Source organism: Perna viridis, chromosome 15 (assembly GCF_037379345.1).
Source record: "Perna viridis isolate PV_CMFRI_1.1 ecotype Kerala chromosome 15, ASM3737934v1, whole genome shotgun sequence".
In the NCBI taxonomy this organism is placed as follows: Eukaryota; Metazoa; Mollusca; class Bivalvia; order Mytilida; family Mytilidae; genus Perna; species Perna viridis.
The window spans coordinates 14,029,599-14,044,167 of NC_142459.1; the positions used below are offsets into that span (position 1 = coordinate 14,029,599).

The 14,569-nt window shown below is 30.3% G+C and overlaps 1 protein-coding gene across 6 annotated transcripts in view; it reads right to left on the reverse strand.

Moving 5' to 3' along the window:
- The window catches only part of LOC148597041 (tyrosine-protein kinase Fer-like), a 40,058-nt gene that overhangs the window by 25,373 nt on the left and 116 nt on the right, over positions 1 to 14,569 (reverse strand). For 2 of the 6 annotated variants that reach the window (XM_088562651.1, XM_088562647.1), the window contains exons 2-4: positions 7,540 to 7,756; positions 1,668 to 1,841; positions 941 to 1,037 (exon numbers count right to left, since the gene is read on the reverse strand). In XM_088562651.1, coding sequence (XP_088418777.1) covers positions 941 to 1,037; positions 1,668 to 1,841; positions 7,540 to 7,752 — 484 coding nt within the window. In that variant the 5' untranslated portion in view covers positions 7,753 to 7,756. Of the gene's footprint in view, positions 1 to 940; positions 1,038 to 1,667; positions 1,842 to 1,953; positions 2,026 to 2,529; positions 2,570 to 7,539; positions 7,757 to 9,142; positions 9,304 to 14,527; positions 14,546 to 14,569 lie in introns of those variants that run through there. The other 4 variants (XM_088562650.1, XM_088562649.1, XM_088562653.1 and 1 more) reach the window with 4 other exon arrangements.

Sequence of the window (14,569 nt, forward strand, 5' to 3'; positions counted from 1 at the left end):
TAATAATATTGCACTTTTGCTTTTGATGTAAACAAATAAATTATTGATATTAATAAAATGTATGATTTATTAACATGTTATTAAATATTTATTAACTTGTTATTAAATCATTTATTGATATCAATAAATAGATGAATTATTAACATATCAATAAAGAGGGTGACACTATAGGTGGTTTAATCATGGTCAGAAAAAAGTTTGTAATTGCTTATTCTATTGGATATTGCCCAGCATGCACAATCCAGAATAAGATTTAATAACACATTAATTAATATTCATTAACATGTTCATAATTCTTTCAATTTATTGATATCAATAAATGATTTATCAACATGTTACTAATTCATCTATTTAATGATATCAATAAATCATTTATGCACATGTTGATAAATATTTACTAACATGTTATTACACATTTATTAATATCAAACTTTTGAACATCAATGATTTTGACAATGGAGAGAATGGAAGACCAGAAAGTCGAAGATTAAAATAAAAATAGAATATCATTCATGTAGGTGTATGAACATTTTGTTTTCCAAAATTGTACATATATGAACTTTATTGCACATGAAAAACATACTACAGTACTTGAATGGGCATGTTTCCTTAGATGTAAGACTGCAATTTAACATAGTTACCTTCTCTTAGATTTTAGGTCGTGCAATTAACACAGAGTTACCTTCCTTCAGATCTCAGGTTGTGCAATTTAACCAAGATGATTTAAGACTGTAATTAAAACCAAAATTTACTTACCATTTGATTTTAGATCCTGTAATATGTCCTAGGGTTACCTACCCTTAGATTTCAGGTTCTGTAATTAAATCTAGTTTTACCTACCCTAAGATCTTTAACCAGGAGTTACCTACCCTTAAATTTCAGGTCATGTAATTAAACCTAGTGTTATCTACCCTACAATGTTTAACCAGGAGTTACCTACCCTTAGATTTCAGGTCTTGCAATTTGGCTTGTTCAACCTGTAACTTCCCCAAGCATCTGCTGTAATCTTGTCTCTGGTTATGAACAGCAGACTGTATCTGTGAAACCAAATCAACAAATTAGATCAAATTCATTACAACAACAGACATGACAGAATACCTGCCAACTTTTTTTCACACAAGACAGGGCATGAAGAGAAATACCCTATGATAGTACTATTGTTCGTGTGGTACCAATTTTTGTGGTTTTCATGGGTAGGCCATACCACGAAAGATTGCCATTGATATGTATACTGAAAGCCTCAAAACCACGAATTCAAGAATCCACAAACTTGCATTTCTTTCCTAAAAAAAAAAAAAAAACAACCCTGAAAACTCTAAAACCTGTCTGAATCTGATACTTTCTCTCAGTTTGTAGACCTTTGTGTACCAAACACCTGTCTAAACCAGATCAATTTTAAAGACCAAAATATGTTTGTTTTGGACAGGTTTCGCTGTATTTTTTTCATAAAAGCTTGGGTTTTCATTTGGACTGGTTTATTTATGTATCAAATAAATGAATATTTTTCATAAAGTTTCAGTTTGTTTTATTAAACAAAGTATTCTAAACACGTGTAATTAAATTCAGTATGTAAGCCAGTTTCTCACAACCCATCTGAAATGGTTTAAATCTACAAATAAAATAAACTTTCCACATGTTTTTCTATATTTATTATTTAGCTTTGGAACCTTAGAAAACTCAGACTCCAGGTGATTCCTTTCTTCTAGGTACTGTTTCTTTACGGCTTTCTTCTCTCCTAAGACTTCATTTAACTTCTCCATAGTATCTGAGGTCAGTTCTTCAACATTTCTCTTTAGATGTTGGACAAACTTTTCAGTCTCCAGTATCATAACATCCCATGCCTGCAAATAAAGGATTAGAGATTATGGTTACAAATATACCATTTTTTCTGTGGGGGGGGCGCATACAAACACAAAAATTATGCTAATAAAATTGATTTTTAACACAACATACCACTGATATTTTTTCATAACCTTGAAAAATACACCCATGTCACAGAATCTGTAAAAACTTTCTACAATGGCATAAATATGTACATTGTACAAAAACTTATTTTACAATTTCACAGTACCAAATTCTTCATGGTGTAGTTAAAAGGGTTCAATAACATGAATGACTCCTTTCTATCTGAAATTTCTAATTAATTCTCCCTAACCACTTCTCACATTTCTATTACATTACATATTTCAAAATTTCAATGTGAATTCTCAATACAAAAGACTAAAGGTGCATGCCATTGTGAAAGCTTGAAAAATAAAGCATTATACCAATGGTACAATGTTATTAAATTTTTTTTCGCATAATCGACTTGAACAAAATGATACCAAAAATCACCATTTTTACTCTTTTCTGGTAAATGACTGCATGGAGACATATAACTCACACACATAAACATAATTCACTCACTTTTAAGTTTATCAAAAATATTATTTTTAAGTACACATTCTCAACTTTACTATGACAAATTTTGATAAACACACAGATAATGCAATCTAGAATCAATATTTTTGTACTACATGTACTACGTACATTGTAAATGGGTGCCTAATTGACCTGGAAGTGATAATTGTGACCTGCCGTTATCTTCCATTGTCTCCCTTGACTTTCAATTTATTTATCATGTATTATCCCATTTATGGTTTCACTTGACATGATTGAATTGACTGAGCTTTAGTGCAAGCATACAATTCATAAAAATTCTTCTTTAGAAGCTATGACATTTATTTAACGTAGTTTCAGTATTTGTTTTTAACATGAATTGATCCTAGAAAGAGAAGGAAAGTATTTTATACATGCATACATACATGTATATATGTACAATGATATTTTAATAGTCTTAGTACAACCAAGGATTGATCTTATTCTTAAAAAAAAATTCCACAAGCAAATTTTAGAAAGAGGAAATAATTTCTACAGGCAAGATTGAATTTTATCATTTAGAAAGTAATTATCTTTGATTTTGATCCCTGACAACTTTGAATCATGCAACAACTGATTATATAAGTGCATGTAGAAACATTCTGGTTAGAAGGTGGTCAAGTTGAGATAATAAATTGACTGGTTTTAGAAATACATGTACTGGCAAGAAATAATTTTTAACAGAATTCGACCAAACTGTTTAACTTTAGTAGATTCCACAGACTCTATTGAAGATCTGTGGTCCTTTTCACAAAAATTTGTGAAGAGTAAAGTTAATTGTAAGTTATGACGGCACAATACTTTTATTTACTATGACGTCATAACTTACAACTGATTTTGGGGGGGGGGCACATACAAACACAAAAATTATGCTAATAAAATTGATTTTTAACACAACATACCACTGATATTTTTTCATAGCCTTGAAAAATACACCCATTTCACAGAATCTGTAAAAACTTTCTACAATGGCAAAAATATGTACATTGTACAAAAACTTATTTTACAATTTCACAGTACCAAATTCTTCATTGTGTAGTTAAAAGGGTTCAATAACATGAATGACTCTTTCTATCTAAAATTTCTAACTGGTATAGAAAATTACACTGGTATTGTTATCAAGTCCCTTGTTGGCTGATTAACTGATAATCTGTGTAAAATTCTTCACTGTGTAAACAAAAAATCCTTTGCTTATGGAATAGCAAAAGCAACATTCCCTACCAGAGCACCTGTTCATTACTGTTTCGATTATGGATAAGTTTAAGAAACAGTTTTTGTTATATTTAATTTTTAAACACAATAAATTTTCTTTTAGGTCTCTGTAAGTATTTACTATTTTTAGAAACATTATATGATGGTGCATATGTTCAGTTTCACCATATCTGTTCCTTTCTCCATTTTATGGTTTTTCTTTTTCTTTGTTGAGTTTAACTTTGCTGCTTCATGTGGTCTCCCTAACCACTTCTCACATTTCTATTACATTACATATTTCAAAATTTCAATGTGAATTCTCAATACAAAAGACTAAAGGTGCATGCCATTGTGAAAGCTTGAAAAATAAAGCATTATACCAATGGTACAATGTTATTAAAATTTTTTTCGCATAATCGACTTGAACAAAATGATACCAAAAATCACCATTTTTACTCTTTTCTGGTAAATGACTGCATGGAGGCATATAACTCACACACATAAACATAATTCACTCACTTTTAAGTTTATCAAAAATATTATTTTTAAGTACACATTCTCAACTTTACTATGACTAATTTTGATAAACACACAGATAATGCAATCTAGAATCAATATTTTTGTACTACATGTACTACGTACATTGTAAATGGGTGCCTAATTGACCTGGAAGTGATAATTGTGACCTGCCGTTATCTTCCATTGTCTCCCTTGACTTTCAATTTATTTATCATGTATTATCCCATTTATGGTTTCACTTGACATGATTGAATTGACTGAGCTTTAGTGCAAGCATACAATTCATAAAAATTCTTCTTTAGAAGCTATGACATTTATTTAACGTAGTTTCAGTATTTGTTTTTAACATGAATTGATCCTAGAAAGAGAAGGAAAGTATTTTATACATGCATACATACATGTATATATGTACAATGATATTTTAATAGTCTTAGTACAACCAAGGATTGATCTTATTCTTAAAAAAAAATCCACAAGCAAATTTTAGAAAGAGGAAGTAATTTCTACAGGCAAGATTGAATTTTATCATTTAGAAAGTAATTATCTTTGATTTTGATCCCTGACAACTTTGAATCATGCAACAACTGATTATATAAGTGCATGTAGAAACATTCTGGTTAGAAGGTGGTCAAGTTGAGATAATAAATTGACTGGTTTTAGAAATACATGTACTGGCAAGAAATAATTTTTAACAGAATTCGACCAAACTGTTTAACTTTAGTAGATTCCACAGACTCTATTGAAGATCTGTGGTCCTTTTCACAAAAATTTGTGAAGAGTAAAGTTAATTGTAAGTTATGACGGCACAATACTTTTATTTACTATGACGTCATAACTTACAACTGATTTTACTGTTACGATTTTTTGTGAAAAGGTCCGCTGGAATATTTGCCATGAGTGTGGGAAATTCCATCTTTCAACAAGTGGACCAGTGAAAGACAAAAAATTTCTCACACTTGTAGAAAAACATAGAAAAACAATGCATATGGAATAACTTTACTTTCCCAACCTTAGATACATCTTTAGGCCAAATATAAAAAGATATTCTGCTGTGTTTAGGGTTACCTAACCCTACCTGGTTTTGCCCACCCCATCAACCCTTTCTTATTGACTTTTAGCTAAATTATCAAAAAGAGCAGGGTTAAAATCTAGATAGCTGCAACATAAAGTTTATGAAAAAAAATAAAATAAAAATACAAAAATTTCTCTACCTAGGATTTTTCACGGCACTACCCAAAACACACATTTTCTTCTTTGGCCTTAAATTAATTTACATGTACATTGTACATGAAAAATCCTTTTGAAAAAAATTCAAGATCAGATCTTAAATTAAAAAACAGTTGACTTTTAGGGTGCAGTCTCACTTAGGCCCCTACTGACTGGAAAGGCTAAACATTACTTAAAAATAAGTTAAACATTCTTATAGCAGAATTTTATAAGAAACAAATTAAAAAAAAATTGTATAAAACATTGGACCTCGATTTTAAATAACCACTTACAGTACTTTATCCATTTTGGCCCCTTTTTGCAGACAGATAGAGGCCAATAACCCAATTTGAAATTGCAAGTAAAAGTACATCAAAATTTCATGACATCTGTTTACTACAACCAAAGTTAAGGCACAGAAACAGAAAGACAACATCATTACATAATACAACCACAATTATTTGTGGTCATAAAAAAAAAATACATAAACCATTCATCTATTCAGAAAATGTTGAAATCTATATTTGTAACTCAAAAGATGATGATGATGACTATTTTTCATTTATTGTTCATGTACATGTATAATTGAAGTACATATCTTACCATCTTCCTAGCGTGTACTCGGGAAGCACTTCTATGAAGTACCACTTGTATTCTTCTTTTAAGTTGAAAATTGATAAGATCTCTAGTGTAAAATACATTTAGTGACAAATTTCTTACACTATCTAAAGTCTCCATTTAAAATACTTCTATCAAACCAGTGTTTCGACAATCAAGGCAAATAAACACCTGATATTAAGCATCAGTCTCAGTAAGAATCAGGCAGTAAAGAAACATGGTATAAAAAACCCCAACATTTTGAAAGTTTTATTTGACTATTTCCATCATTAGAATAAAGGAAAGGAGACACGATTTTCCATAGTATTTTGGTAAATTGCGATATAAATTCATTGAAATGCACTGAAAATGAACATTTCAAGGGCAAAAAACTCTCAAAAACCTCATTTTTCTAATTATGTATTGAAAAATCACTGAGCAAATCCAGAGATGCAGAGCACAAATACAATAAAATCTTATTGATTTTTCAAATAAAGACATCATCCTTGAGTGAAATCACATTGCCAGAGATTTTTTTTACATGCATGTTTCTATTTTTTTTGTCCATTTTGTCTGATTCTTATAAAATTTAACATACAATGTAAGCATGCCTTTTACCAGTGCCACCCCAACGAAAGATTTTTAAGTGAATGTGGACATGTGAATAGCCTAAGGGTACTATGGGATCTGCCTACAGAGTTCAAAATCAGTACTTATTGCAAAAAAGTAAAAATAAATCCATCTACATGATTTGATTTCATCATAATACATTGCTTTCAAACTACATGTACATGTACTCAACTGATACCTTATATCACATTTTTGGTGTAACCATGGTGACCTGTCAGTGAAAGAAGTTGCTAAATATGTCTTCAATGTTTTCTATATGCTATACTTCATCTAAGTATGTACATTTTTGTATCATTTAATTTCTTATAATAAATGGTTTCTGAACAAAAATACATGTACATAGTATATCCAGATTTCTACATGTATCTACTATCCAGCTATCTCACAGCATTGAACAAATTGACACCTATGCAACATACTCTGCTCCAATTAATGCACACCTTTTTGAACAAATTAGTACAGTACAGTGGAAACAGCTTCATAGATGTTGAATGTGTAGTGTTCATTCCTTAATGAAAATGTTATATCCAGGAAAGCAAAGCTGATTTATACCTAATGAAGTGATACAGAGTAATACTAAATCAGGAAGTAGTTAGTACATGTAGGTCTGGTGAAGTGACTGATGATCAAGATTAATTTTACAAAGCCCAGAAGAAAAACATGCCGGCATGACATAACGTCTTAGTAGCCCAAATAATGCTTTAGAAGTTTAGTCCCCTGGTCTCAATTTCACAAAAAGTCATAAATGTAATGTTGATGGTAAGTAATGATATCATAAACTAAAATAGCATTGTGACGTCATGATTTACGATCAATTTCACACTTACGACTTTTTGTGAAACCGACGCCTGGTAATTTACAAGTAAGCTTTTTCAGTTTTTTTTGCTGATAAACTACACACTTTTTATTGACAAAATTTGCAGCGACAAATAAAAATATACCATATGTCTCTCATGGATTAAAGGATAGGTTTATTACCTGCATAACAGCACATGTCTCAGAAAACTCGGAAAAGTCTACTTTCTGGGCCTGCTGTACAAATGAGGTCAATGACGAGGCATACTTCTTGTCACTATCAATACGAATTGTTAAGCATCGTTTGATATTCTCATATAACCTTATTTCAGTGTCATGGAAACGTATTAGGGCCTCATGGGATGCCTTCCCCTGCAAGTCAGTACCATAACCCATGATCCTGAAAAAAAAATTTTTAAATTTAAACATCATTTTCAGATTATCATGGTATTAAAATAGATTCCTCTATTTTGCTCACACCTGAGCTGCTAATTGAAGGCCAAACCACATTCCATTGCACACATGAAGGCTCAATTCACATAAAAACATTATATCCAGCATTTTCGGTCATTTTTGTGAAGAAAAGCTCTACTTAATTAAAGTTTTTTTTGCCTACAAAAATCATGTATATCTCAAAAAGTTCTAAGGGGTATAACTCCCATGAAATTCAGTGAATTATGCATGTAAATTCCAGGTAATATGCACAGTCACAATTTGATGCAGTACTGCTAGTAGTTTCCAAAGTGTTTTACTTTAAAAAGTGTGATGGACAGACAGACAGTGCAAAAACAATGCATGTATGTTCCCTCTCCAAAGTAGAGGAGACATTTTGTCATAAATCTGAGTTTATGATTTCTAACATAGGTACTTTTGAGAAATTCACAATACGTATCTAACATAATTTGTTGTCAATACATGCATTTGTAGAAACAGCATGTACAAAGTATCCTTAAAGGCAAACATCTCTGTAAACTTCATGTTCACTCATTCAAATAATTTGGCTCAACTCAGATTAAATTCGTTTGTTTGATTAATGGAGGTTGTGTTAAGAACTAACATAGATTCAGCATTAACTAAACAGCAAAAATGTTATCACTAAACATTTATAAGAACTGGGAAAACAAATCAAAACTTTGGTACATGTATCTCTGAAGTTACAAATGTATGCGAGTGGATGTATTTAACAATGTGAAAAAAAAAGAACAAACAAAACAAATAGTCAAGACTACACCAAAAACTTGAAGATGGAACTGAATGGGTTCATATAAACATGTACAGCAAAACCTGTTTAAACTGTGAATAACAAAAATCTTTCTAAACCAAACACCTTTTTTGAAGTCCTTTCATATCGGTAAACATGTACTCAGAGTTAAAAATAGTAGCCTGCCCGCCAGCCCACGACTGGCTATTTTTTAGCAGGGCTGGCTAATTGTAGCAAAAATTTATTAAGCTATGTAGTAAATATATTGAAAAATTATACTCAGGACTGGCTAGAATTGGAGTGAGTTTCCTACCCTGATATACTGGTAATATGTGTAAGTGTAACTGAATTTTAACCTGAATCAATCAAACACCGGTTTCAACTGGGTAATTTCTGCTGTCCAAAAGCAGTTCCCAATTGACAGGTTTCCATTATTAGTATAAATTAACTTTATACGTGTATAGTAGTGCTCAAATGTACAAATGTAAATTTACCCACTACATGTACATTTATATCGAAGTGGAAAACGAAAATCATCTGATCTATAGCAACTATTACATAATAAACACAGGTTAAAATACATACCATGTACAAATGTACCTAGAATATCATATATGTACATCCAGGTCACTTATAAATAAATCATACAAGGTATGTGTATGATGCATTAATGTAATGTAATGTTGTACAATTGTAAATATTTGAATTGCAAGTCTACATGTGGCTCAAATTCATATGCACTCACTCATGCAAATTAAAAAAAAAATCAATATTTTTATTGCATCTACGATAAACTTCCTGGTCCAAATAAAAACCCTGACCTCCAACCTCTGTGTTTTGATTTTTAGTTTAAACTACCATTAAAAATATATGTACATGTAACATCATTTGAGGTAGAAATGAAATTATCTTCCTGTTTAACCACTACAGTTTTAATTTAAACATTATTGAAACTACGACCTTTTAATGTTAAAAATTTGGTGAAGAATGAAGCAATTTTCCTCATTATATTTTGTATAATGCTTAGAGTGTACTTTGAAAAAGCCACTACACTTGTACAGTGAGACCTGTCTATACCAAACTCCTTTGGGACTTTAAAATTTGATCAGTTTAGACAGGTGTTTGGTTTAACAAGGTTCAAAATACATTTAAATTTATAGAAAGGGACTCTACAAAGTGTCTGGTTTAGACATGTTTTGGGATTACTCAGGGTCTGGTTTAGACAAGTTTTAGGATTACTCAGGGTCTGGTTTAGACAAGTTTTGGGATTACTCAGGTCTCGTTTAGACATGTTTTTAACAGGACGCCATTTCACGGCATCCCCTGTGATTTCAATATACAACAGAAAGTGACTAATTAACTGTACAGGTAAAGCATTTCTTGATGCAGTAGCTGACTCCGCTCAGTTATAGGTGTCACTTACAGAATTATATCAGACCAATGTTACATTTGAAAACAAAATAAAGAAAAAAATCATTATACTTATTTTTCAGCTAAATGCAGTATATGTTATGCATGTACAATGTACATGTACATGTGCAAGTATATGTACATGCTAGTATTTAGAGTTTGCATGTGAGCAGAAATTAAAGTTTTTTTTATTACATTTAGTCAGTATAATTATTTTAAACTATCAAGAAGTTTTTAAAAATAATTCTGTTAAATTTAAATTATTTGAATGAATTTCCATTTCTATAACGTTAAATGATCAGCATTGAACTATTTGAAATACATGTAATTGTTTTTATTGTTAAAGTTCAAAATGTACATGTAATATATTTTCAATTTGTGACCAAACTTCAGAATTACAAAGTAAATTTTGCTCATTTAATTTTTCCAATAACTAGAATATTTCATGTACCCAAAGTTAAGAAGGGAAAAACTGAAAAATAATAACTATTTTAAATTTACCCCACGATATGAAATTGATAAGCAGAAGAAACTAATTTCAATTGCAATTCTGAGCTGACATCAGTTTTATTTACTAATATAGACTTAGTTATATTTGGATGCTAAAATTTAACAAATATCAAGAAATGAAATCATAAATACAGTTTATTTATTTTATATAACAGATTTAAGATTTTTCTTACCATTTTATTGCAATAAAAGAACTGTTTAGATTCTAAGTAGCAGTCTTTGTAAGAATCATGCAAATTCTGTGAAATGTGATACATCTCAATAAAGGATACATATTACGATTTATGTTATTCAGTTGTTATGTGAGTCATTATGATGAAATATGTAATTAATCATATCCGTCTAATCTTAAAAGAAAATCCACATTGAAAATCCAACAGTTTCTATTGTATTTTAATGTCATTTACAGAGTTATCCCCCTTAATTTGAAATTCTACAATGCATTTTATATAATTTTTATCACCTAAGAACAAGGGTTATATGAGAAGCCACATGTTATTTTCTGTTAACTATAATGTTTTAAACAAAATATCAAAAATAAAAATATGGAGGCTTTCCTACCATGAAATCACATTTTTCATGATGCTAACCCGGAGTGCTACTTAAATATATGATTAAATTAACCAGTTGAATTTTTGGAAAAATTCAGATTCTGTACTGTAATGGTAAAACACACATCCAGTGTTAATATTTGCGACCAGGATAACAGGATGTTGAAAAGGTCATAAAACACAAAGCCTGGCACTGATAACTCAAAATGAACCTGAGGGCAAATTAAAAACTTCAAACATAAAGTCTTATTACTTTTTTAATCTATAAATTTATTTTACTTTATTGTGTGTCCACTATTAAATCATTTTATAATATTGCATTTTTAAAAAATCGAAGTCCTTACTCTTGAGAAGAAAAAAGATTTGCTCCACTTCAACTTAAAACTGTTATAAATCATGTACTTATTGTTATTTTCAGATACATGTACATGTAAGTGTCGTGGAACACTTTTGTGAAAAATTTCTATAAAAGCTTCCTTCATTGAGTTCACCAATAGCCCATTAAGATAAATGTATATTGTACTTAATTAAAAAAAATCACTACAAAAGCAGTCAACTTGATCTTTGGTTTTTAGCATTTAGAATTTTGTAATGTCAAATTTTCTCTTTGGGAGATTGGGAAATACCGATATGTTTATATAATTAGTGACACTTGAGGGTTGAATATCAACTTCTCTCACTGAAAAACAATATTTTAACACTTTTCACCGTTTATTAGAAATGATACGAAAACCAAATTATTGCTCATATGCATTTGGTTAAAAAAAATTCAAAATAATAATATCAGTTAAAACTCTCTGAATTTGAAACCTAACACTGATGCATTTGCCTTCATTTACTTGTATCCTTATTTTTATGTTCATTCGTTTTTTTTAAATTTTATTCCAATCTATGTTTCCAATTTCATTTTGACTATTGAAAACTAAAAATGTGACATTTGTAACTTTTTAACTCACTTTTCACCTTTCCCTATATTCATGTTATTCAAGTACTAATTTTTTTCTAATGTTACATGTACACCGTACATGTAAATACATACGTACATGTACACTGTTGTCAATTGTACATATACATGTATATAACCATGAATGTTGTGTTTGTTAGTTTCAGACACATGGAAAGTTTTATTTGACCACCAAGCCAATAGGTCAAACATTTGTGAATATCTTGTCTGTCCACTCAGATTTGTGTCTGACAGGTCAGACTTTCTGGCACATTTCCATTGGTCTGATGTGCTACATGTAGCTCATGGATGCAAAACTCTTTATAGCCCAAAGAATACTCTTCAATCCATTCATTATTCTGATTAGGAACAAACCAAGTCTAAATAAACTAAGACCTTCTTATTGTACATACATGCAAGTCACTACATGTACATTTATATGTAGTGACTGAACAGAACAATTTGCAAATGTACATGTGTAAAGTCTTACATATACAAAATTTACATGTGTTATATTTTATTTAGAGTGAGGCAACTAGTCTTTCTCTCTGTCTAACATGTACAACAAATGTATCTTGTACAAATCATTTGAACAGTTCAGAACTGTACATACATGTATCTTTAATTTGTTGGAGAAAAAGTGAGTTCTGGTTTAAAGAATGCTCATGGAAAAAAAATGTACTGATAATCCAATCAATTTTGCTGTTTCAGTAAATTTATGTGAATTGCACTTAATTAAATACATTTTGTATCAATTGTGAACAGTTATGCCAACCTAAATGCATATATCCCTCTTAGAGAAGTTGTTGAGAAAAATTAAATGTGTACATGTATGCAAGAGTGTTATTCAGAAAATAAATAGAACAGAAAAATAAAAATTTAGGACCGAATATACTATGGACCCTTAAAGTTTACCAGATTGCAGAACTGGGTCAGGGGTTGTGGCATGAGAATTCAATCCAACTCCAGCAATATCATGACATCTTGGTATCTGAAATGTGTAACCTGTACCCCTAATACCCTATTTCTGATTTCTTCATTTAATATTACATTACAGGTACATGTATGTGATATTTGCAACTGAAAGTTTGTACATCACGTTGTTTACTATGTTTACAGAATAACATTATGGCTAAGACAAAATCAATTATTTTCAAAATGTTTTTAGTTAAAGATCTGATTTTTTTATTTGATTTTCTGTTTTCAAAAGGTCCAAAATGTGTACATGTAATCTGAAATTCCCTTACCCAAATCTAAATCCAATATTTTGGTTATCTGTACAGTTTCAATATATATTTTACTTAATAATACCATCATAATATTACTAAAAAAAATTGAGGATGATACATTGAAATTGTGTACGACTGTTTACCAAACTATTCTTTTCATTCTGGACAAGGCCGTTTCCATTCTTTGCTGGTACAGGGGTTGATGCTAGGCATAGTATAAAACTCAAACTCAGAGTTACTTCCTAAGTTTATTTTTTTAAAACAATATCAAATCATTCAAAACGTTACCCAAAGTCTTTAAGTGAAATTTAACTCTCTGGATGTTTTCAGAAGTGCATAAAATTCTGACAGAAAAGTGGTATGGTAACTTTCAGTTATACCTTTTTGGCCTTTGAAAACAAAACAGGAAAAACAATAAATACATGTATTAGAAAAACATACATCATTGACTTTTGCATATCTCATGTAATTCTCAGAACTTTTAAAACCTTATAATGAATAATTTGGTAAAACATTACTTGCATACAGGGAAAAGTTGGTAAGGACTACATTATGTACTATTCTACACATTGGTCTGAACCTGACACCTCAACACAACATGTTAAATATTAAAACAAGATTTGAAACTACTGACAACAGGAGTGAGGTATTTTGGAATATACTGGGGTCTCACTGTATCACGGTAGTTAATTGCTTTATGGACTGAAGAAAATCAGGCTTCTGGAAAGTACACTGCCATTTTCTGTGAAGGCAGTACAACTTTTAAAATTCTCAAGTTATTATTATTTTTTTTTAATTGCAATTTGTTGGGACACACTTCAACAACTTTTCAGGATAACTTGTTATCCATCTTTATCTTTATACAATTTGTAAGCAATTTTCCAAACACTTTAAACATTTCAAGTTTGTTCCTGTTCTTCAGACAACTGGATAAATATATGGTTAGAAGCTTACACTTAGTTCATAGTTAAAAAAAAAACAACAACAAATACTAAAAGTGTGCATTATTCCATGTTCTTGTTTCAGCAATAAGGCATTACTACAGCTGGACCCGTGATATACTGACTGTAGTAGTTGGAACAGTTTAGGTGAGATTCATGCAGGATTTTCCTCACAATTATATTTCTATAAATGCAATATATATTTAAACAAAGAGTTGCATAGATCTACGTACATGCGTATTTAAAACATCTACTTTAAAACGTCACTGTTGTAAATAATCAAATGGTTAGTTACTTTCTAAATTCTGTAATAGTAAACTGTAAAAATTATGGGCAGGGACCAAAAATAAATGATGTAGAAGAAATTGCAAGTGTTGCATACATACTACCTATTTTAAAGAAAATTTCATCTCTAGCATAAATTTGCA